Raw genomic sequence first — 26,020 nt, 5'->3', positions numbered from 1 at the left:
CAGCCTTCAGTGGCGATCATCATTCCACGTGGTAAACTTGGCTTGCAATCAGGTGGACAAAATAAAAGGCAATAAAACAGTACAATACAGAAAGAAATACTATGTACATACATGCTAAAGGTAAGGATGTTTTCCTTAAAAGGTGCAACATTACCTGTTGCACAAAGAATATCTTGTCAGCCACCATCACATTACAGCTCAGCTGATTTTTGGCACGGTAATATTTAGATTTCCATCAAAGCAATAGATGAGAAACTAAGAGTAAGTTGGATAAAAGACTTGTATAACAGGACATCATTTATTTTATGTATATCATAAAGGTGAGTTCCAGCAACAACACCAGCTAAGACCATCCTATCTATAACAGAGTACATCTAAATGCCAACACAAACTAAAACCTACTTGGCAACAGTCAATACAATGTCAGTCAATGTCAATTACAGGTGTGACAACACAAATCAGTGTCAGTGCAGACTCATTATCTGCTAATTCGCCATCAACAGGTCACTGGTACATATAAAGCATCTGGAAAAATGACACACTACTGAAAACACATGGAGGAGGCAAACCCAGCTACAACAAATGTTGTAACAGTATCCAAAGAAACACGAAATCTAGATTTAGTTGCTTATAACATTTCACAGATTCCCACATTGTCACTAGAAGAGTTACCGAAGGCTTGAAGGACTTTATGACCGAGGATCAGCCTCCAGGAAGCACCTGCACACCCAGATTTGCCGTATTGGAGCAAAGAGTGAAAACAATGATTGCCTTGGAATTCTTAGAACTGCTGTATGTGATGTCAGAATGACTGCCTATTGGTTGTGTGCAGCAGACTGTTCAGAAGCCTAGTTGCCCAAGAGATGATGCACAACCGCAAATAGATGTATCACTCAGCCATCATGCCATGAACTTAAGCAAGGCACTGAATGATGTTCATGGAGTTTCCCTCTGCATACTGTATATGTGTTGGTGAGGCCAGTTATGCTGCATTCTTCTCTGTGGGTGTATGTGTAGATAACACTAACGTCCTATTTTTAAAAACATGATGCCAATCGATCTAATTCACAAATGATTTGGAAATAAAATTATTTAAAACTGTATGTCTTTGGGTTTCAGTCATACAGATACATTGTTTGTGGTTTCTATTTTTATTTAATCGCCAGTTTCATTCCTTAATCTATTTCTTATTCTTACTTTTATTTTGGAAAAGTACTGCATAAGAAAAAAACAAACAAGGCAAACATTTCTTTTATTAACTTTGTGATTCTGATGTTTATTATCTTATTCATCTGCACACTGTGTATTTATTTTTCCTTTCTCTTTACCCTGATGCTTATTTATATAATCTTCTAAAATAATGACCTGTGCCATGTATTTACAGTTTAGAGTACTCCCCATTATTCTGCCTAAATAAATCAAATAATCCTTATTGTTTTGTTTTGACGATAAGGATGTTGCTGTTAATTATTTTAACTTTCTGTTGAGGTTGCATTAAGGCATGCAGAGACATTTTTACAGTGAAGCTTTAGACAGTGTGAAGTACTTGATCAAGACACCTACAGTCATCTGCTATTATCTCATTGTACTCTCAGAAAATGGACATGGCTGGCTTAACATTACAATATATAGTAATATAGATACTAATCTCTTTTATTTATTTATCTAATTATTAAATCATATCAACATGACAGGCCGTGGTCGAAGTATTCTTTCATTGTTTTGGCATGATTGGTTTGTCACTTGGCTAAACCACATGACTTTAAATGGAATTTGAAAGAGACAACAAAGTACATTGGCACCAATGTGCCTTGCCAGGACATATTTGTTTTATAAATAAGTGCACAATCACCCCAACGTGGATAACTGGCACTTACTCTGCACTTTTACAACACATCTTTACCTGATCTCCTACATTAGTCTTGTAAATAAACGTAAATAAAATATAATAATGTTTTCAATGCTCCATTGTGTTAGAGATATGACAATGAGATCCAGTTTGTTCAGTTGGTGGAATGCATGTAACGCAGCGACTGAACCATGAATTTCACAGAGACTTGATTGCAGGTATTGTTTTCTTTGTTCAGCCTGATGTGTTGATGCCCAAATGACGTCACACTTTCTTCAGATTTCCTCTGTATATAAGACACCACACCATATGGCTTTCATGAAGGGGCCTCTGAAATAACACATATCTAAAGAACCTAACAGAAGATTATTCCTAACTTGAATATTGCTTACGGTAAGTACATCTTTACTTTGAAAAACATTACAATTGCAGGGTGTTTTAATTTAACTAGATTATACTTTACTATAATGAGTAAATATTGATTGCCTGCTATGTATTTCCGTCAATTTGCTAAAACTTCCTTGATTTAAATTTTTGGAACATTTAGACATGTCGTAAAATTGTCATAAAATTTAAAGCCTTTTTTTTTAAATTACATAAAATATTTACAATGCTGAGATTGATTTAAAGCTTAAACTAGGTCTTGAATGCTGCAGTATATTTAATAACTCACTAATTTAGGTTTTACAAAGAAAAGAACAAATGGTCCTATACACATATTTTATTCAACATTTTTAAAAATATAATTATTCAACAAATCTTTTTTTACAGAGCATTGTTACAATCATATTAAGAGTTACATATATATACAATCCTACAATTTGAAATCATATACCACCTTATAGAAAAACTAAATCTGATTTATTGGGTATAATTGTAGTCAAGATGCTACATAAGAGAAGCTGGGAATGCTTTGTTTGCATAAAACCAACTAACATTTGGTGTTTTTTAAATATCTGCAGAATCTTAATTTTTTTTAAATAAAATCGTGATTTTTGCATCTATAAGTCTGGTCTTAATTTGTACCAGATTCGAATCAGTAATGTTTGCTGACAGGTAGACTGATCGCAGCTTCTTGAACTCAATCACACATGCTTACGCTCCTTAGGCATTGCAATCCTCCAAGGAACATTGCGAGCCCTTGCACATCAATTATCTCTTGAAGACTCATTTTTGGAAGAGCACCTCCTCTTTAAACTCATCAAACACCTCAACATGCACAACTATCACTTACAATCAACTTTCGGTACACATCTTTACCTGAGAGTGCACAGATCACCTCTTCCTAGACGCCTGGGATTTCACTTATGTATGTTTGTTGGTTTATTTGTAAAAACAAAAACTAACCCGATTTCCATCAAGCTTGGTGAAGATGGGGATGAGCCTGGGAGAAACCTATTTAATTTAGGTTCTGATTTAGGATTTTAAATTTAATTTTTTCATGTTTTATGACAAATATGTTTTTTAGGATAACAGACCACTTTTCTTTTATATTTCCTCTATAAGAACTAAACAATTAAGTGTAGGGTTGTTCAGCAGATTGCTGTACTGATTGCCAATATAGTTAAAGGTCTGCCTCTGTTCTGAAGCTGTCCTTCAGTTGTAGGTTGCTTTGGATAAAAAGCTGCTAAATGAGTGAATGAAAGTCTGAAGTTATGTGAAAAGCAGTGTTCAAGTTCCCTATTCTGTAAAGGGAAAATCTGAGTGAAATATAAATTAAACAATTTTGGACCTACATAGGTCTCATTGCATACTCATTGAAAAAAAGAGAAATTTGGTATGCTGTATTACAGTGTAGGACTGTGTTTATACAATTGAAAAAATATCATGTTGATTTCATGATGTAAATTATTATTATCTTATGTTTTTATGCACATGTAATTGCTGATTTGACTAACATCAATTATCTTAGTTTAACTAGGTAATTATAATTAACAATTGAAGATCATGTCTATTATATCTATAACACCTTTTGTTCCTATGCTGTCAACAATTGCAGGATAACAGGCAGACACAATGGCTTTTGGACCAGTCTTATCAAGTTTGCTGATATTTATAGGTAAGTTATTGATTATAGCAAAATTATTCGAAGCAGTTACCTGACAATGAAATTCATTTGAACCTTTAATCATTATTATTATTTAAATGTGTTAATTGTTCTTTACAAATAGTGGCCATTGACCTAAGTACAAGTCAGGTAAATACTACGACTAGTGGATCAACTACAACTGGAGGTTCAACAACAACTGGTGGATCAACTACAACTGGAGGTTCAACAACAACTGGTGAATCAACTACAACAGAAGGCTCGACAACAACCGGTGTATCAACTACAACTACAACCGGTCTATCAACTACAACGGGAGGTTCAACAACAACTGGTGGATCAACCACGACTGGTGTATCAACTACAACTGGAGGATCAACAACAACTGGTGGGTCGACCACCACAGGCGGATCAACTACCACTGGTGGATCAACTACAACCGGTCTACCAACTACAACTGGAGGTTCAACAACAACTGGTGAATCAACCACGACTGGTGGATCAACTACAACTAGTGAATCAACTACAACTGGTGGTTCAACAACAACTGGGGGATTAACAACAACTGATGGGTCGACCACCACAGGCGGGTCAATTACCAATGGGGGATCAACTACAACTGGAGGTTCAACAACAACTGCTGTATCAAGTACGACTGGGGGATCAACTATAACTGGTGTATCAACTACAACTGGAGGTTCAACAACAACTGGTGAATCCACTACAATAGAAGGCTCGACAACAACAGATGTATCAACTACAGCTGGAGGATCAACTACAACCGGTCCATCAACTACAACTGGAAGTTCAACAACAACTGGTGGAGCAACCATGGCAGGTGTATCAACTACAACTGGAGGATCAACAACAACTGATGAATCAACTACAACTGGTGGATTAACAACAACTGATGGGTCGACCACCACAGGCGGGTCAACTACCAATGGGGGATCAACTACAACTGGAGGTTCAACAACAACTGGTGAATCAACTACAACAGAAGGCTCAACAACAACCGATGTATCAACTACAGCTGGAGGATCTACTACAACCGGTCTATCAGCTACAACTGGAAGTTCAACATCAACTGGTGGAGCAACCACGGCAGGTGTATCAACAACAACTGGTGAATCAACCACGACTGGTGGTTCAACAACAACTGGAGGTTCAACAACAACTGGTGGATCAAGTATGACTGGTGGATCAACTACAACTGGAGGATCAACAACAACTGGTGAATCAACCACAACTGGTGGATCAACTACAACTGGTGGATCAACTACAACTGGTGAATCAACTACAACTGGTGGATTAACAACAACTGATGAGTCGACCACCACAGGCGGGTCAACTACCAATGGGGGATCAACTACAACTGGAGGTTCAACAACAACTGGTGAATCAACTACAACAGAAGGCTCAACAACAACCGATGTATCAACTACAGCTGGAGGATCAACTACAACCGGTGAATCAACTACGACTGGTGGTTCAACTACAAATGGAGGTTCAACAACAACTGGTGGATCAAGTACAACAGGAGGTTCAACAACAACTGGTGGATCAACCACGACTGGTGTATCAACTACAACTGGAGGATCAACAACAACTGGTGAATCAACTACGACTGGTGGTTCAACTACAGCTGGAGGTTCAACAACAACTGGTGTATCAACTACAACTGGAGGTTCAACAACAAATGGTGGATCAACTACAACTGGAGGTTCAACAACACCTGGAGGTTCAACAACTGGTGAATCAACTACAACAGTAGGCTTGACAACAACCGGTGGATCAACCACGACTGGTGTATCAACTACAACTGGAGGTTCAACAACAACTATTTGGTCAACCACCACAGGCGTATCAACTACCACTGGTGGATCAACTACAACCAGAGGCTCAACAACAACCGCTATAACAACTGGTGTATCAACAACAATTGGTGGGTCCAACACCACAGGGGGGTCAACTAGCACTGATGGATCATCTCCAAGTGGTTTATCAACTACAACTGGAGGTTCAACAACAACTGGTGTATATACTACCACTGGTGGATCAACTACAACAGGAGGCTCAACAACAACCGCTATCTTAACTACATCTGGAGGTTCAACTACAGCTGGTGGATCAACTACAGTAGGAGGTACCACAACATTTGGTGGGTCAACTACAGCTGGCATTTCTACAACAACCATTGGCCCAATTACAACTGACGGTTCAACAACGACGGGTGGGTCGACCACCACAGATGGGTCAACTACCACTGATGGATCATCAACAATCGGTGTATCGACTACAACTGGAGGTTTAACAACAACTGGTGTATCGACAACAACTGGAGGTTCAACAACAACTGGTGTATCAACTACCACCGGTGTATCAACTACAACTGGAGGTTTAACAACAACCGGTGTATCGACTACAATTGGAGGTTCAACAATAACTGGTGTATCGACTACAACTGGAGGATCAAAAACAACTGTTGTATCAACTACCACCGGTGTATCAACTACAACAGGAGGTTTGACAACTACTGGTGGGTCGACCATGGCAGGTGGGTCAACTTCTACTGTGGGATCAACTACAACTGGTGGTGCAACTACAACTGGAGATTCAACAACAACATTTGGATCAACTACAACTGGAGGTTCAACAGCAGCTGGTTTGTCTACCACCACAGGAGGGTCAACTACCACTGGTGAATCAACAACAACTGGAGGTTCAACAACAACAATTGGTTCAACTACAACGGCAGGTTTGACAACAACTGGAGTAACAACTACAACTGTTAAACCAACAAACACTGATGGGCCCACAACTTCTGCACCTTCTGCACCAGTAGTGGTCAAAGCCACCATAGTAGAAGCATTTGTAGAAGAACTCAGTGATCCAAAAAGCACTCAATTCGTGACACTTGCTGCAAAAGTTGTAGCTGTGGTAAGGATAATGCTCAATTGTTCAGTTTTCATATTATTCTAGTTTAATTTAATTAACTTTTGTAGTTTCTTTCTTAATTAGGAATGTTTTTCTGTTTGCTTCCTTTCCACAGTATGATGCTGTCTACAGGACAAAATATGGCTTACTCTTCATCCGCACTTATGTCATAAAGTTCACGTAAGATATTTTTAGTATTTTTCCGATTCAAACTGACTATGGGCTAATGGGTTGTCATTAAAATTAGAGCTTTTACGTTAATTAATTAAACAAATAATTACAGATAGAATTGATCAACGTTAGTAGAATTTGATTGAGGTATATATTTGTTTTGATGCAGACGAGGTTCAACACGAGTGGATAATACTGAAGTGGAGGTGGGAATTGTGTTCAATGACACTACGTCATCTGCAGAAATCCCCAGCTCTGCTGATGTTGCAACAACATTAGTTGAAGCTGTGAACAATACCAACAACTTCAGCATTGTGATTGAATCCACCTCCATCACAGCAGTGTGTAAGTAACAGTAGCCACACATTTAATTTCAGCTGACATTTGTTTGGTATTATTGATGGTGAACCACACAATGGACAATACTGTTGTCTCAATTAATAACAAAAAATGAATTTTTGTTTTCGTTTGCTGCCCCTACAACAGCTGCACCAACTACTGCTGCACCGACTACCGCTGCACCGACTACAGCTGCACCGACTACTGCTGCACCGACTACCGCTGCACCGACTACAGCTGCACCGACTACCGCTGCACCTACTACCGCTGCACCAACTACCGCTGCACCAACTACCGCTGACACAACAACCGCTGCGCCAACTACCGCTGCACCAACTACCGCTGCAGCAACTACCGCTGCACCAACTACCGCTGCCCCAACTACCGCTGCACCAACTACCGCTGGCCATACTACCGCTGCACCAACTACCGCTGCACCAACTACCGCTGCACCTACAACCGCTGCACCGACTACTACTGCACCGACTACTGCTGCACCGACTACCGCTGCACCAACTACGGCTGCACCTACAACCGCTGCACCAACTACTGCTGCACCAACTACTGCTGCACCAACTACCGCTGCACCAACTACCGCTGCACCTACAACTGCTGCACCGACTACTGCTGCACCGACTACTGCTGCACCGACTACTGCTGCACCAACTACTGCTGTCCCTTCTACTGCTGCACCAACTACTGCACCTTCTGGACCAGTAGTGGTTGTCAAAGCCACCATAGTAGAAGCATTTGTAGAAGAATTCAGTAATCCCAATAGCAATGAATTCAAAAACCTTGCTGCAAAAGTTGTAGAAGTGGTAAGTAATGTTAAATTGATCAGACTTCATTTGATTCTAGTTTAATTGAATTAACTTTTGTAGTTTCTTTCTTAATTAGGAATGTTTTTCTGTTTGCTTCCTTTCCACAGTATGATGCTGTCTACAGGACAAAATATCGCTTAATCTTCATCCGCACTTATGTCATAAAGTTCACGTAAGATATTTTTTGTATTTTTCAGATTCAAACTGAAAATGTGCCACCTGGGTTGTCATTAATATTAGAGCGTTTACTTTCATTAATTAAAAAGTAATTACAGATAGAATTTATCAATGTTAGTAGAATTTGATTGAGATATATGTTTGTTTTGATGCAGACGAGCCTCAACACGAATGGATAAGACTGAAGTGGAGGTGGGAGTTGTGTTCAAGGACAATACGTCATCTGCAGAACTCCCCAGCTCTGCTGATGTTGCAACAACATTAGTAGAAGCTGTGAACAATACCAACAACTTCAGCATTGTGATTGAATCCACCTCCATTACAGCAGTGTGTAAGTAACAGTAGCCCCACCTTTAACTTCAGTTGACATTTGTTGGTATTATTGATGTTGAAGCACCCAATGGACAATACTGTTGTCTCAATTAATAACAAAAAAGAAATTTTCATGAAAGCAATATGAATTGTCGAAGGTTGATTTCTGATTTGCTTATTTATTTGCTGATTTATTTCAGTAAATGTAACAATTTTGACTAATATACACATATACACAACATATTACTATATATGATGTATTTACACTAAAGATAATATGTTACTTTGAATACATTTTAATCACTTCTTTCACATTTGTGTTTGAATACTGTAGCAAATACAACTGGTGGATCAACTACAACTGGAGCTTCAACTACACCTGGTGGGTCAACCACCACAGGCGGGTCAACCACGACTGGTGGATCAACTACAACTGGAGCTTCAACAGCAACTGGTGGGTCAACCACCACAGGCGGGTCAACTACGACTGGTGGATCAACTACAACTGGAGCTTCAACAGCAACTGGTCGGTCGACCACCACAGGCGGATCAACTACAACTGGTGTATCAACTACAACTGGTGTATCAACTACATCCGGTGTATCAACTACAACTGCTGGGTCGACCACCACAGGCGTGTCAATTACCACTTCAGGATTAATTACAACTGGAGGTTTAACAACTGTCACATCTGAGGCAATCACAACAAAACAACTCACTTTCAGATCAGTTGGAGAGACATTCACAATTGACTTGGCGAATCCATCATCTGCAGCATTTAAAAGTCGAGCCTTATTGATTAAGACAACAGTAAGTGTCTTTTTTGGAGTGAACTTGGATATGATTTGAAAGATATTAACACTTTTATTGATTTTATCATCACAAATTCATATTTTAGATATGACCTACAATTTTCAAATACATTTTTCAGATGTATTTTTACAAAATGGCAGTTTTATCCATTTTGTTGGACAGCCAACGAAATAAAAGTACTTACAAAGGGTTTTAATTATCTTTTTGCAGCTTGAACCTTCCTACAAACAAGGATTCTCTTCATTTCGCACCTTAAATGTGGAGTCTTTCAGGTAATATGCTACATTGTCGTGATACAATCTTAAGAATATTGGCAATTAATACAATGAAATTAAAACAATACTTTTGGTATTTTTCTTTTGCAGCAACGGATCGATCATCAACCACATTAGACTGGGCTTTGCATCCACATCTGTTCCGGATAACACGCAGATTGCCAATGTATTGATCAATGCAGCTTCAAATATCACAGCCTTCAATATTGAAACCAGCTCCGTTTCTGTGGATGGCACACGTAAGCAAGACTGAATGTTACATTTTCAAAAATGTCCAGTATTACATAACCGCTTGATAAGTCAACATCTGATTTTCTATTTCACATTTACAGAAGTATCAAGGGGAGTCGGCCACAAGATCAGTCTCATCAGCGCATCCTTCCTGGTGCTGATGTCATGGCTGCTGTCAAGCCAGCAATAGTTACTGGGCTGATGAAAAAGGACATTATTCTCATCAGAAATCCAAAAAGTTGATTACAGGGGCACTCCTATTCAACCAAACTTTGATAAAGCTCTCTTTATTTCTCTTTGACATAATAGGAAGAGATTCTACAAAAATAAAATGGTTATTTTTACTGTAAAATCCGTAGAGTGCATTCCTCCGTCAAGGCTAAGCAATAATCACGTTCGTTTAGTTTCTGTAGTTTGGTCTGAAATTATTTATTTTTCAAATAGCATTGTCATGAAAGGAATGAAAACTCTTCCTGGATTTGCCCCTTGATCTTGCATTCATATCAACATTTACTGGGTTCTCTCCAGGCACATGCCACATCTCCCTACCATGTTTGGTTTAAAGGGGTTTAGTAGAATGTGTGCAATCCTGCAAATAAACAAAGAGACACATGTTAAAATATATTGGTGGAGGTAATTGAACATTTGAGTAGTGACAATTGAAACCTTCAGATCACATCACACTTAACTTTTTAACATAGTATGAATACAATTGAATTGCCCCTGCTATAATAATATAATTTAGAACCACTGCCTCTTAAACAGACCTAAAGGTAAATTCATTGAAATGTATTAAGCATTATTTATATTAAATTATATTTCACTTATTTAGTTAAGATGCGAGAGAAAAAAATGACTCCCAAGCGCAGTTTATAACTCCTGCAATATACAATGTCTGAACCATGCCTGGCTTTGTTGAAATAAAGTGTATTAATTTTAATGTATTTATAATATCATACATGTATACTCTATGAGCTTAACTGTATTTTTTGTAAAACTTTAGTAAGAAATATAAAGGGCTCTTCTTTTAATGATCATTGTCGTAAACGCATTTGGGCACTTAGAAATTCCCAATATGAGCAAAAAAAGGTTGCTGCGCAGGCGCACGGTTCAGAAGGGTAGTACTTAGTGTCTTACTTAAGTATCGGGTGTGTTAGGGGCTTAGCATGCTTTAAATCAGGTAGACTACCAGCTCCCATTCTTCACAGTTGCGCTATTTTAAGGGCCTGCTCATCAGGTGGCCAAGGAGGAGTGTGTGTGAAGAAGTGGGAAGTGTGTGTGGTATTTGGTGCCTATTACCTTTGACTTCAGACAAGGATTTTGTTAGTTGATCGTGCAATTGGATTCCAGCGGCCCTTGATAGCGATGCATCGACAATGTGCCAAAACCACACCTCCATGTAAGACCAACTAGAGGATAGGCATTCAGATGGTGCATTTGATATTCAAGCAACGTGGGGGCTGGACAGGAAAATGACAACTGCATCAGTCTGCGACTAGCAAAGACACTTGGGTCACGTGTGGCACTACTTTGCACTGCTTTATGCTGGGTGTTAGCTTGATCCATCTACAATGGATATAAAAATGTGTAATACTGTATGATGATGATGCTTGATTAAAGGCACTGAAGACAATGAAAACACGTCTTATTATTCCCTGAAACACATGTTTGTGATTCCAGTTTGTGAAGGACCCATGAACAACATTTTATTAATTACCACAATAAATGATCTGTGTGTGCCATTTCCATTTAATTCCATTGAAAACCACTGTGTGAAGTGTAGAAGCTGATATGATACAATATATTTACACAAAAAGAATGTAATGAATTAATAAATAAAAATATCATCATATGTGTAGTCTGTTAGCTTGTATGTATGTTTACACAATTTCTTACCAACCTGTCACCAACTTAAAATCAGTTTGGGTAGATGTTAAAAGTGAATTAAATGATTTCGCTGCATGAAGCTGAGAAAGATATGACACCGAAGACTTGCCTTTGTATTCAGCTGTTTAAGTTCAAGAGGAGAAACTATGAGAAGCAAACAAAAAAATGTACTTGTTTTCTGCTGATGTGTATTAAATAAAAATAACATGGCAAGGTAACAGTTTGTTGATACGAAGATATGATAATAAAATTGATTCATATACCACCTTTCAAAACACAGTTATAGGGGGTTTTACAATTTGAAAAAACAATATGAAACAGTTGAAAAGTCAACAATAGGCGGTTTCAAAGCAATTTGAAGATCCCATCGCAATAGAGCACAGACACGAAAAGATTAGAATAAAAAACAGATAAAATAAAACATAACAAGAAACAGAATAGAGGTAAATTTTGATGTATTTTTTTCTTCTATTTGAGCTATGTTATTGTTTTGTTTGTACCTTGTTGGACTGGATTTAAAAAATACTAAATAGATGAGGACATGATATTTATTATTAGAATATTTCATAATTAATTCCTAACAAAGTTCAATATAACACAACATAAAAATAGAGCAACTATGAGGGTGGATGTTGCCCATGAACACTAAACAATATGTAGGCTAAGATAGTTGTAGCTTGCCTGCTACCATGACATTATCAGTGTCAAACAGCAATTTATTTATATAAAATAGCCTTACAATACATCAAAGTATGATTTGAACTGATAAACTACTAAAATTATCCCCTTCTAACAGGGTCAGAAGAACGTAAAAACCTTAGATAGAGCCACATGTGAGGGATCCCTCTCCCAGGACGGACAGAAGTGCAATAGATGCCACGTGTAAAGGAGAACATCAGAAAGATAGGATATTTGCAGCATTGATTAGAATAAACACTTTTTAAAATAATGGATGGTCAATGGTTTGATGGTTTATTTTCAGTAATGGTCGAGTATCTGAGGAGAAATATTGTATTTCAAGCAGTCTTGTTGTAATCATAGTCCATGGTCAGCAGCCACCAAGATCATGATCCGACATCAAGATCGGATGCCACTATATTGTATATATTATACCTTGGCGGTATTATGTTTTAATGTTAACGCACACATTAATATATCAGGAATGTTATAAAAGTGTGAGATAATTTAGCAATGACTTGCTCGAGAAGTAAACTATGTTTAATCTGTGATAATAATTGGAATGTTTTATTTTTATTTTATTTTAAACTACTGTGCCAAAGTACACTCATCCACAGGGGAAGGCTATTATTGTGAAGTCCATATTTGTATAAGTTAATATGCCAAACCAAAATCATTCATTTGATTTAAATTTTATATTTTATTTCTACCTGTGAAATAATCTAAATAATTGTTTTATTTTGAAAAGTACAATGACCAGCAGGGGGAGCTATATATCTGTGCTAGTCGATGATCACTTGCATGACAGAGAGCAAAATCTACCACAGGACTATGTTTTTAAGTGAAGTCAAAACTGTCAAAAGGTCGGTGCGGTAGATCATCCAGGGTTAAAGTTGTGTTTATCCACAAATGGCAGCATTTGTTGGGAAAATGTGAAAGGAAGCAGTTGTGTATGTGCATTTACTTTCAAATGCATTTTTAATCTACAAAGATGTTCTACTGTAAATGTATAAAGATGTATTTAAATACGAATTGTACATAGAAATGAACAGAGAAATACAAAAAGAGACTAAATCTCTACAGGAGGGTCAGCGTTTCGTTTGTATCAGTCGTATGAAATGGGACAAAACTTCTCCCCTAGGCCTGTAGTAACGTGGTGCAGCTCCAGGGGGCGATCAGAGTTATTTGCTATTGGGTGTGTGACTGCTCAGTCATTTATGCTTGAGCTTGGGTTGCTGATATTACGTAAATTTCACTTTAAAGGCTTTCAAAGTTGATAAATAAAGTTATTTTAATGAACATCACCTTACCCCTGACATTTAGAAATAAGTAAATACCAATAAATAAATAATATCAACTCCTGTTAGTTTTGTCCACTGAGGATGTATCAGTTCTATGATGTTTGAAATGTTATGGAAAAGTCTTTACCATCCCTCCCAGTCCATTATCACCACTGTGCCTCCAGTTGTTTACTACTACGTTCATATTCAAAGCTATTACCAACTATTTTTAGTTTGCATACTTACATCGTATTGTTAGGCTGCTTATTTACACACCAGACTATAAACCATATTACATTAATCATCATTACTACTAGTCTTATAATGCCATCACGTCATAAGACTATTGTTGTATGCTTTTAGTTACTTTATTATGTTTGCCTACGGGTGTGTACACGCCAGACACAATAGCGACCTTTATTGTCTGCCTTTTTGTCGTATGTTAACATGCTGCATGTCTTGTTGTACTTTGTTGGCAACATGATTTTTCTTTGTTTGAGGCTAAAGGACAGTAAAAGTAATTTTGAAACTTGAGCTTGACATTTTAAACTTCAGCTTTACATTCAGTATCCTTCTTCACCTGCACCCCCCCTACCCCCCCCCCCCCCCACACACCATTACGAGTGCCAGGCCACAATAATGTCTCACAGTGGTTGAAGTGAAATATCTCCTTGATCCCTGATCCCTGATCCGTCACAATCTACAATTTGAGTAAATGTTATCAGTACCACTGAAACGAAAGATTGTGAGAGGCCGGTTAAAATATTGGGATGACTCAGGAATACCTTGACATTAGTTAAGGATTTGTCCCTCATGTTTGTACTCACATCTATGCTTCAGGACCCGCTGAAGACGAGGAGGCGAATAAAACATTTGCTTCCTGTAGCGCAGCTTTCTGAGTCATGCCCTCTGTGTGCCACCATCACCATTCGGCCTCCTTTATTCACACTGAAGACATGTTCTAATCTGATTGCCTGGTGCCAACATCAATGCCACGATCTAAATTACATTTTTTCTCCATTCTGATGTTTGGGGAGAAAATTTTCTGTCAGGTATATGCAGGATTGTTCATAATTCGCACTGCTGAGGAGCTGATTGGATACTGGCACAAATAAGCCTTAGCCTGGTTGCCTAGATCAAAACATCTCTTTGCTTTTGTTACGGCTATTGAATGCCGATACCCAGTGACTTCTAAGGGAGGGAAAGAATCTTTCTAATAATAGTTAAGCACAATGTGCTATGGAAAGGTAAGACATTCTTAGGGCCCAGAGCCAAAGACAACACTGAACATAAAAGCTGCTCATGTGAATAATGAGCATTCAGAACAAACAGAGATGTCACAACATAGTCACAACAGCTTGTATCGCGAATGAAGTTCAACAAATACGGGATAAAGTTTCATTATCTGGTTCCACTGAGCCTAATACTGGCCATTAAATTAGATAACCTGAACTACGAAAAATGTTTATCAGCTGAAAGGAAACGCAGTGACATAAATGATAATTATGAATGACTTTCATAGAAAACAAACAGTGTCAATCTTCATATTTGGGGAGGGGGGGAGATGTTTTAAGTATAGAGGTATGGATAAAGTATAAATGTAGATTGGAGCCTGTTTTTTTCCGCTGACCTGATTTGGCACTAGCTGAACTGTAGACAGTTTTAGAGCTGCCTAATGAAACCTTTGCTCAAACCTGAATTAAACCTGTAATTAAGTCCAACAATGGATCCAAGCTCATTATAATTTTAAAAAAAATTCAACATGATGTGTCACTGTCATCAGTATAAAGACTTAAAAAAACAACAAGGCTGTTGTCAATATCTTTGCAGCTGGGATGCTTGTTATGTAAATTCTACATTATTAAGTGTAAGATTTGTGCATCTCCAGAACCAGAAAAGTGCTAAAATAAATAGTGAGTAGTTGTTAATCTTTTAGCTTCCAATGTGCCTATAACTGCCATAACTTTAAAATGACTCAGCCTGATTGAAGATGTTTATTGCCACACCGGTTGTGCAAGTATAATCGTGGGAAAAACATTTACCGGCAAGCTCCACATTTTGTAATTACTAATAAAGGACAGGAGAGTAATAATATTACGATTTCTAAAACAGAAGAGAAAGAATGTGAGCTTACAAAATAAGAATAAAGTGTGTGTGTGTGTGTGTGTGTGTGTGTGTGTGTGTGTGTGTGATGTTTCTAGAGATTGTTAAAGTGTGAATGGTTGATGCATGATTAAGACTTATGGCCTGAGGGTAAAATCCACCATCAAGATCAGATGTCACTATTGTATATATTATACCTTGGCGGTATTATGTTTTAATGTTAACGCACACATTAATATATCAGGAATGTTGTAAAGGTGTGAGATAATTTGGCCATGACTTCCTCGAGAAGTAGACTATGTTTAATCTGTGATAATAATTGGAATGTTTTATTTTTATTTTAGTTTATTTGAAGCTACTGTGACAAAGTACACTCATCCACAGCGAAAACTATTATTGTGAAGTCCACATTTTTATAAGTTAATATGCTAACCAAAAACATTCATTTGATTTAAACTTTTTATTTTATTTCTACCTGTGAAATAATCTAAATAATTTATTTTGAAAAGAACAATGACCAGCAGGGGGAGCTTATATACCCGTGTTCGTCTACGATCACTTGCATGACAGACAGCAATATCTGCCACAGGACTATGTTTTAAGGGGAAGTAAAAAATGTCAAAAGATCATCTAGGGTTAAAGTTGTGTTTGTTCACAAATGGCAGCATTTGTTGTGAAAAAGACAAAAGAAGCAGTTGTGTATGTGCATTTACTTTCAAATGCATTTTTAATCTACAAAGATGTTCTACTGTATATGTATAAAGATGTATTTAAATACGAATTTTACATAGAAATGAACAGAGAAATACAAAAAAAGCCTAAATCTCTACAGGAGGGTCAACGTTTCGTTTGTATCAGTCGTATGAAATGGGACAAAACTTCTCTCCTAGGCCTGTAGTAACGTGGTGCAGCTCCAGGGGGCGATCAGAGTTATTTGCTATTGGGTGTGTGACTGCTCAGTCATTTATGCTTGAGCTTGGGTTGCTGATATTACGTAAATTTCACTTTAAAGGCTTTCAAGGTTGATAAATAAAGTTATTTTAATGAATATCACCTTACCCCTGACATTTAGAAATAAGTAAATACCAATAAATAAATAATATCAACTCCTGTTAGTTTTGTCCACTGAGGATGTATCAGTTCTATGATGTTTGAAATGTTATGGAAAAGTCTTTACCATCACTCCCAGTCCATTATCACCACTGTGCCTCCAGTTGTTTACTACTACGTTCATATTCAAAGCTATTACCAACTATTTTTAGTTTGCATACTTACATCGTATTGTTAGGCTGCTTATTTACACACCAGACTATAAACCATATTACATTAATCATCATTACTACTTGTCTTATTATGCCATCACGTCATAAGACTATTGTTGTATGCTTTTAGTTACTTTATTATGTTTGCCTACGGGTGTGTACACGCCAGACACAATAGCGACCTTTATTGTCTGCCTTTTTGTCGTATGTTAACATGTTGCATGTTTTGTTGTACTTTGTTGGCAACATGATATTTCTTTGTTTGAGGCTAAAGGACAGTAAAAGTAAATTTGAAACTTGAGCTTGACATTTTAAACTTCAGCTTTACACTCAGTATCCTTCTTCACCTGCACCCCCCCCCCCCCCCCCCCACACACACACACACCATTACGAGTGCCAGGCCACAATAATGTCTCACAGTGGTTGAAGTGAAATATCTCCTTGATCCCTGATCCCTGATCCGTCACAATCTACAATTTGAGTAAATGTTATCAGTACCACTGAAACGAAAGATTGTGAGAGGCCGGTTAAAATATTGGGATGACTCAGGAATACCTTGACATTAGTTAAGGATTTGTCCCTCATGTTTGTACTCACATCTATGCTTCAGGACCCGCTGAAGACGAGGAGGCGAATAAAACATTTGCTTCCTGTAGCGCAGCTTTCTGAGTCATGCCCTCTGTGTGCCACCATCACCATTCGGCTTCCTTTATTCACACTGAAGACATGTTCTAATCTGATTGCCTGGTGCCAACATCAATACCACGAACTAAATTACATTTTTTCTCCATTCTGATGTTTGGGGAGAACATTTTCTGTCAGGTATATGCAGGATTGTTCATAATTCGCACTGCTGAGGAGCTGATTGGATACTGGCACAAATAAGCAGGTGCCTGGTTGTCTAGATCAAAACATCTCTTTGCTTTTGTTACGGCTATTGAATGCCGATACCCATTGACTTCTAAGGGAGGGAAAGAATCTTTCTAATAATAGTTAAGCACAATGTGCTATGGAAAGGTAAGACATTCTTAGGGCCCAGAGCCAAAGACAACACTGAACATAAAAGCTGCTCATGTGAATAATGAGCATTCAGAACAAACAGAGATGTCACAACATAGTCACAACAGCTTGTGTCGCGAATGAAGTTCAACAAATACGGGATAAAGTTTCATTATCTGGTTCCACTGAGCCCAATACTGGCCATTAAATTAGATAACCTGAACTACGAAAAATGTTTATCAGCTGAAAGGAAACGCAGTGACATAAATGATAATTATGAATGACTTTCATAGAAAACAAACAGTGTCAATCTTCATATTTGGGGGGGGGGGGGGGGGGGATGTTTAAAGTATAAAGGTATGGATAAAGTATAAATGTAGATTGGAGCCTGTTTTTTTCCACTGACCTGATTTGGCACTAGCTGAACTGTAGACAGTTTTAGAGCTGCCTAATGAAACCTTTGCTCAAACCTGAATTAAACCTGTAATTAAGTCCAACAATGGATCCAAGCTCATTATTATTTTTAAATAGATTCAGCATGATGTTTCACTGTCATCAGTATAAAGACTTCAATAACAACAAGGCTAATGTCAATATCTTTGCAGCTGGGATGCTAGTTATGTAAATTCGACATTATTAAGTGTAATATTTGTGCATCTCCAGAACCAGAAAAGTGCTAAAATAAATAGTGAGTAGTTGTTAATCTTTTAGCTTCCAATGTGCCTATAACTGCCATAACTTTAAAATGACTGAACATGATTGAAGATGTTTATTGCCACACCGGTTGTGCAAGTATCATCGTGGGAAAAACATTTACCGGCAAGCTCCACATTTAGTAATTACTAATAAAGGACAGGAGAGTAATAATATTACGATTTCGACGACAGAAGAGAAAGAATGTGAGCTTGCATAGAACAAAAATACTAACAAGATAAGAATGTGTGTGTGGGGGAGATGTTTTTAGAGATTGTTAAAGTGCGCACAGTTGATACATGATTAAGACTTATGGCCTGAGGGTAAAATCTATTTCTGAGTTGGGTGCGGTTCCAAAGAATCCTTGCCCTGCACCCAAGGCATTCAGAGAGCCTGCTCGATGAATCACCTCAGAACCAGCTTTTCACTGATCAGACCTAGTAATGACAGTACGAGAACACCTCGACTGCGTCATTACTGGAATTACTTGAATTCCACTCAGAGTGCATACCACCACCACAGTAAAAAAACATCATGTTGTCTATCATCTGTACAAACTCTTAGATTTCAACACTATGAATATATTGCATATTCTTTACACCAACTTCCATAAATTATTTTCTGGGAAATGCCATAAAAAGAAATATATCTATCTGTGCAATTTAATTACCAATGCACATCCTGTCTCACTGTGTATGTATCGCTCATAATGTATATATTCTATATACATTGTTGATTGTCTATATTCTACATACGCAGGTATCTTTTATTGTGTATATATTAAATATTTATTTATTCATAGTTTTACTGATGTCTATTATATATCATATTTCCATATCTAGGGACTAATAAAGAATAATCGCATCTTATCTTATCTTATCGATTGTTTGCGAAACTTTTAAAATCATTCTCAAACAGAGGAAGATTCAATTTTGCAGCAGAAAGTCAAGGTCTTTGTTTTCGATGTCATCACGAGCGTACAACGTGATGGCATCTCACTTCATGCAGCAGAAAGCGTGTGGATTACGCCAAAGAGCAGAGAGAGGAACAGAGAAAAATGGGCATATCTCCAAAAACAAAAGAAGCATAGTTCTAATGACATCTTATATATGATAAGAAATATTTTGTTCATGTTTTTATATTTGAAAACATTTTGGATCAATATGTTTTATGTGTTTTATTTCAAAAATGTTTATGTCCAATTTCCTTATTTTTATCATCTCTTTCGGCTTGTTGACTAACATAACCTTTTACTTTAGGTCAATTACAATTTGAGACATTTGAAAATACTCCAAGAAATGACATTAGTAAGAGAATATATATATAAAATATCAAGGTGGGCATGAATAAATTCTAGCTCTGCTCCGTCAACTGAATCCACACCAGAGCTGGTAACCGTTTATACTATGACTATTATCATTTTTATCTTTTGTATTGACTTTTTATATGTTGTCTTTTGTTGGACTCTTTGTCATATGGTTGCACCAATAAAAAAGGTGTAATCTTTTAGACAAACAAACCAACAACATACACATGTAGAGACGCAGCCTCACACAATAACAACAACAAAGGCTATTGAGACCTAGGATGTCAGAAAACATTTTCCATATTGTATCGTGCATGTCACGGAGTGCTTTGCTATCGCAATATTTACTTGACGACGATGACTTATGCTTCCTTGCCAGACATGAAAAACCGGCCCGACTCCATGTCTGGCTGATCGCGTGGCTTCATCAGAAATGGATTGTGAAATCTGAATGTCAATGTCAAGATGTATTTCCTCCAACTTCACAACCAAATAATGCTCCAAATTTTTTAGTTTATTATACTTTGAAGCAAAATCCCATACTATATCTCATTTATATATAAAATATATGCATATGAATAATGTAATATATATATATGTATATGTATATATATGTTTTATGCACATTGTCAGCTTTTTAATACAAAGGGTATTTATATAACCACTCATGTCATTGTGATGTTTTACAGTTGGTGGGAAAGTCTCGACCTTTGTTGTATCAGTGAATCAGGTGTGTTCAGACAAAAGAGACTGAGAGTGACACATGCTGTTTGCTATGCAGTGCTTATTTAATCAAATAATGAACCTCAACCCATCCTATTGTCTGTGAGCCAATTTGCTTTTGGATCCATAATGACTCAGTCATAACAGAAACATCTCTTTTGTAGGAGTCAGAAGTTCTCAGCGCCGAATAATTTTCTAAGAAAAGGGTCTACAGGCTTTCGCTGAAGATGTCCATACTGAAACAGAAAGGCAACAAGGACGGGAAAGATTGGGATATGGATTGTGGCTGCACGTTCTAATGGTTCTTAAGTAAGGGGTAGCTAGTTCCTTTTTTGCCACCATAATGTTTGAACTGGGAGACAACAAATTCCAACAAAATTCCCTATCAGAGCCCTTACAAATGAGGATAATGGTGCAACCCCACAGCAGCATTAGTCCTGCTCTGACAACAGTATCTGTACTAATATGTTGCCCCATGAACCCTGCAAATCCTACGGAGCTTTCAGACATGCACTGAATGCTGGACCTTCTCCGGAGATCTGTATGTGAGAAAACAAATGTCAGACTGAGAGGCTCCGGACTTTCTTTGGAGATCGTCCGACAAAGCACCTGGAAAAGACTCTGCAGAATGTCCGAGTGAGCTGATGTGAGAAAACAGCAGGTTTGTCCGGAGGAGTCACTGTGAGCAACGGGGCATGTTGATAACATTTCTAACAGTCAACCGATGCAAGACTGAAATATAATAAATATATCAGGATGAAAATAATGGTACAATACACGTAGAAGACACGGACGAAGATGTCAAGAAGGTTTAGGTGATAAGGCCTGACTGGCAGTCAACGTTCTCAAAACAAATACAAGTGATCTCTGATGTGGAATTCCTAAATCTCTGAATGCTACAGAGATTTCTCTGTTGTCGTGAATGAGTCTGAGCAGAGATCTCCTGCTGCATTGTTAATGTGTGAGAGGAAACCTCCTGGAGAATGTCCGGACCTAAATCAGCCTGCTCCCTTAGAAGCTCTGAACACATTTCTAATGATTCAGAAGTCAGTCAGGGTCTGCCTTGTATACAGCTTTGCTACTTCCATTAGTGAATAACACACCTCACATCCTCTGCCACAGCCGGCCATAATCCATCTGTTGTCTGTCTTTGTGTGTGTGTCTGCCTGTATGTGTGTGTGGGTGTGTGTGTTGGACCTCAAGCCAGAGGTGGGGTTAGGTTAAAATAATATACAATGATCACACCTTTTCATTTCTTAGATTAAATCAGTGTGCTTGCGCAAGTTAGTTTCTGCCGTAATGATTATAAATACATTGTTGTCACGCAACATATTCAAGGAAACTTGTTGAGTTTTCTCCTGAAGACGCAAGAGGTGTTACTTTTGAAAATGCTTCGTAGAAATGCAAACAAATGTAATTAATAGCAATAATAGAACAATACAGCATTTTGTATGGCAATTCTTTACTCAGCACCATCATGCTACAGCCACTTTGCATGCCTCCAACCCTGCAGCAACCATAGCTGGAGGCATTCTGCTTTTGAGTTATACATATCACTTTCGTGAATGCAATATCTCAGGAATGCCGTGAAGCCCCTGTCAACCTCTCCCAAAAAAAGCTGATATATGTTTTTGAAGAGAAAATAGATTTAACAACTTATATTAAATCCCTTAAAAGTCTCAACTATTTATATTCTATGAGTCTGGACGGACATGGATGTAAACTGCAACTTGAGTGGTCGTTAAGTGGAGAGCTCTAATTCAGTCAGACAACTCAGATTCAAAGATTTATTGCAGCAGTAGAACAGGTTTAGTGTTTGGTGTCTAGGCTCCAACTTAATCACTCCCCAATGTGAGTACACAGGAATGATGGGAGTGATGAGCAAATACTTGTAACCCCCCCTCCCCCCCGTTGGAGCCTACAGGTGGATGCAGGGGCGGTGGAGGGGCTGAAGCAACTGGTAGCAATACTGCAGCAGCAGAAATTTCTCCCTTCTTAAATAGACCACCTGATAAGCTGGGTTTGTATTATAGATGGTTGTGGAGAGTCCATTTAGAGGTGTGAATCATGAAAACCGGTTTTGCAATGACGCTCAGTGAACTTTAAGTGAGAGGAGGAACATACCTACACCAAAAAGGGCAAAAATAACACAGGATTAACACAGGCCAAAAACATTCCTGAAGCTAAGAGGCTTGCATCCTGCTGTCAAACACGCGTCATGCTGCAATATAGCGTCAGTTAGTCTGATCACTGAGCGCAGTACATGAAGATTCAAGTAAAGTGAAGATAAAGTAAAGATTGGACCAGACTCAGAAGACCTAAGGAATGACGTGAGCCAAGAGGATGGATAACTGAGAAAAACGATTTTAACTGCATAAACGAATGGTTGAACAGGATCATAGACAGGTGGGATCCCAAAATAACAACAGTTAACTCAAGTAATTACATACATCTTCAGATTCTCTTAGAGAAGGAGAAAAGAGCCACAGTTCTAATTCCAAACAACTATGTGTGTTAGTGTGTGTGTGTTCTCTGACTCCGGAGCTCTGTGTGTACAGTTTGAATCCTGTCGGACTTGACGTAGGTGCTCAGTTCACAACATCCTTACTGCAGGCAACAGGTGCTGTATATCATGGGGCAGGCTCGCCCTTCAGTACTGTAAAAAGGTTCATCTGGAATCTCTCTGCAATCTCAGCCCATCAAATACAACCAAGACTGATTCTTTGACCTGTTCCCTTCTAGCGTGACCAGAGGACAGTCAGGACGAGGGCTAAAGCACTTGATTTGCTGAGAATAAAGTAAAACTTGAACGCATTGGCTATTTCAAACAAAAATCTCTTATCTCTTAAACTCTATCAAACATATTTGTGTGCTATTTCATGAAAGTGTATTTATTTCAGACAGAATGTTATGAATTATCTTAACATCACAACAGAGACATTCAGAGACTTCATTAATGTCAGTCAACAGATCAGTCTCGTCACTGCATCCTTTCTGGTGCTGTTGTCATGGCTGCTGTCGAGCCAGCAAAAGCATCTGTGCTGATTTCGTTATGAATTCAGTTGAGAACAAGAACGACATCTCTGGAATGAAAAAGGACTTTATCGTCAGCAAAAGTCCCAGATTGTTATTTGTTGGTAAAGTCCAAATGTATCTCACTGAGCACTTTGGCCTCATTAACTTTGTTAGGTATTAATGTCTTACCTAAACTTTTCTATAATCTCCAAATGCCTGTAAAATGAATGTGTAAGTTTTATATCTTAAATTAAATGAAGGAACACATGCAGGTCATATATCGGGCTTCACAATGCGACCTCTTGTATTTTATCAAAGGTCATGGTGTATCTGGTATATATGTGAAAACTATGCACTGTCAAATTTCTTAATTATCTAAAGAGGATTTATTTAATCACACATTTCTTTATTCTGTATGATTTCTTATAGTTTCACTGGTTTCTGTCAAAAACTTCGCAATAAGTAAGGTACGAAAAGGTTTTAGAAGTTTGTCATCTCTTGTGTGATGTTTTTTAAATTTGAGTGGTTGAAGAGAGGGTCGATCAGACTTTTAACCTTTAGTCTCAAACCATCACAGCAAAATGATTTTGGCCCAGATTTGACCCACATCACATGAAGAATGATTACACACATCCACTCCTGTTTGCCAGATTGGGGACACAAGTCAAGCATAGTAATGCCACATGTCAACCAAAGGTGCCAAAGGTGGCCGTATTTGTGTTGTGCTATTTGGGTCATGCTCACCATTTATCACCTGGGACACTTTAAGTTCTTATCCAGATTACACCTTCTGTAGAACACTGGATTTTTGCCGATAAAATCCCACATCTGTATGTTATCTGGTATCAATCAATTTTAGCAAATCCAGTTTAAAGTCCTCTACAGGCTACATTGTTCTTAAACTGACTTCAGCTAATTACTTGATTTAGTTTCTCCTATGTGTGATAGATGTGAAGAAGAAGAAGAAGAAGAAGAAGAAGAAGAAGAAGAAGAAGAAGAAGAAGAAGAAGAAGAAGAAGAAGAAGAAGATAGAAAGAAAATACATAATCAATTTAAACAATAGACAAATGTAGCCTACTGCAAATACTCACAACATAACTAAGACAAATGTGTTTGTTATCACAGACACACACACACCTACGCACACACACACCCAGTTGTTGTAACATCAGAGGACATACATTTTACTCGCATTAATTTCCCTAACCCTAACCCTAACCCTAACCCTTCTCGAACCTCAACCATAATTACTACTTACCTTACCTTACCTTAAGTCTAAATTTAACTTAACCTTTAAACATGTATGCACCTTAAAATTCAATGATTTATTGTGAGGATTTGTTTTTTCTCCTCATGAGAAAGACAAGTCCCGATAATGTGAATGGACCACACACACAAACATGTGATATGAGATGAAGTTATTGCTTCCTGGTTTCCCCATAGGGCAGATAGGGCTGCAGAGGCCATTGTTTCAGCAGAAGTAGCAGCACAGAGTGGAGTTGCATCTGGGACAGCTTGAGACATCTTGAAAATGACTCACCTCTTTATTCTCGATTCCATTTTATTCCATAACGACCTTGTTAGATGTAAAATGTCACATAAGGTGAAAGCTTTACAGTTTATTATGTGAACTGAACTGAATTTAAATGTGTTTAAGAGTGCATATTTGTGTTTCTTTTATTTTTAACTATTTTATTCAATACATTTTTTAACAATGACCTTAACATCAAACATGTACATGCTTTGATATTTCATTGTAAACTATGAGTCAATATTATCTACCTACAGTATGTAGTATCTCATATTAATTTATTCTTAAAACGTTAACCTTGAATGTAACATGCTATATAATTGCTGGTATATAATTTTGGGGTTTTATTATATTATATAATTGTCGATTTAATTCTAGGGTTATTTACAACAACCTTTTAATCAAGACATTCAACACTAATCCGTGTCCTTACACAGTCGATCTCTTCAGCCCGTCATACTGTCAAACTGGTAGAGCTTCATTCCCATGAAGAAATATACAAGTATTTGTTCTGAGGAACGAACAAAAGAAGGGAGTAAACCGTAATGTTACGCAAAGAATTTGACAGATG

At 37.7% G+C, this 26,020-nt stretch overlaps 1 protein-coding gene across 3 annotated transcripts; it reads left to right on the top strand.

Moving 5' to 3' along the window:
- Positions 1-2,141: 2,141 nt before the first annotated feature.
- LOC128430160 (mucin-19) lies at positions 2,142-11,824 on the top strand. 3 transcript variants are annotated; one of them, XM_053416140.1, is made up of 14 exons: positions 2,142-2,242; positions 3,849-3,908; positions 4,021-5,724; positions 6,007-6,836; positions 6,949-7,013; positions 7,174-7,349; positions 7,491-7,914; positions 8,020-8,161; positions 8,272-8,336; positions 8,497-8,672; positions 8,988-9,463; positions 9,677-9,738; positions 9,832-9,980; positions 10,074-11,824. In XM_053416140.1, exons 2-14 carry the CDS (start codon positions 3,866-3,868, stop codon positions 10,160-10,162), a joined length of 4,401 nt encoding a protein of 1,466 aa, XP_053272115.1. In that variant the 5' UTR covers positions 2,142-2,242; positions 3,849-3,865; the 3' UTR covers positions 10,163-11,824. The 3 variants fall into 3 exon arrangements, with proteins under 3 accessions (XP_053272115.1, XP_053272114.1, XP_053272113.1); XM_053416139.1 differs by having other exon boundaries at positions 4,021-6,836; positions 7,536-7,914; XM_053416138.1 differs by having other exon boundaries at positions 4,021-6,836.
- The last annotated feature ends 14,196 nt before the right edge of the window (positions 11,825-26,020 follow it).

Source organism: Pleuronectes platessa, chromosome 23 (assembly GCF_947347685.1).
Source record: "Pleuronectes platessa chromosome 23, fPlePla1.1, whole genome shotgun sequence".
Lineage (NCBI taxonomy): Eukaryota > Metazoa > Chordata > Actinopteri > Pleuronectiformes > Pleuronectidae > Pleuronectes > Pleuronectes platessa.
Note: the sequence above shows the minus strand (reverse complement) of the source record. Positions and strands in the feature narration are given on the sequence as shown.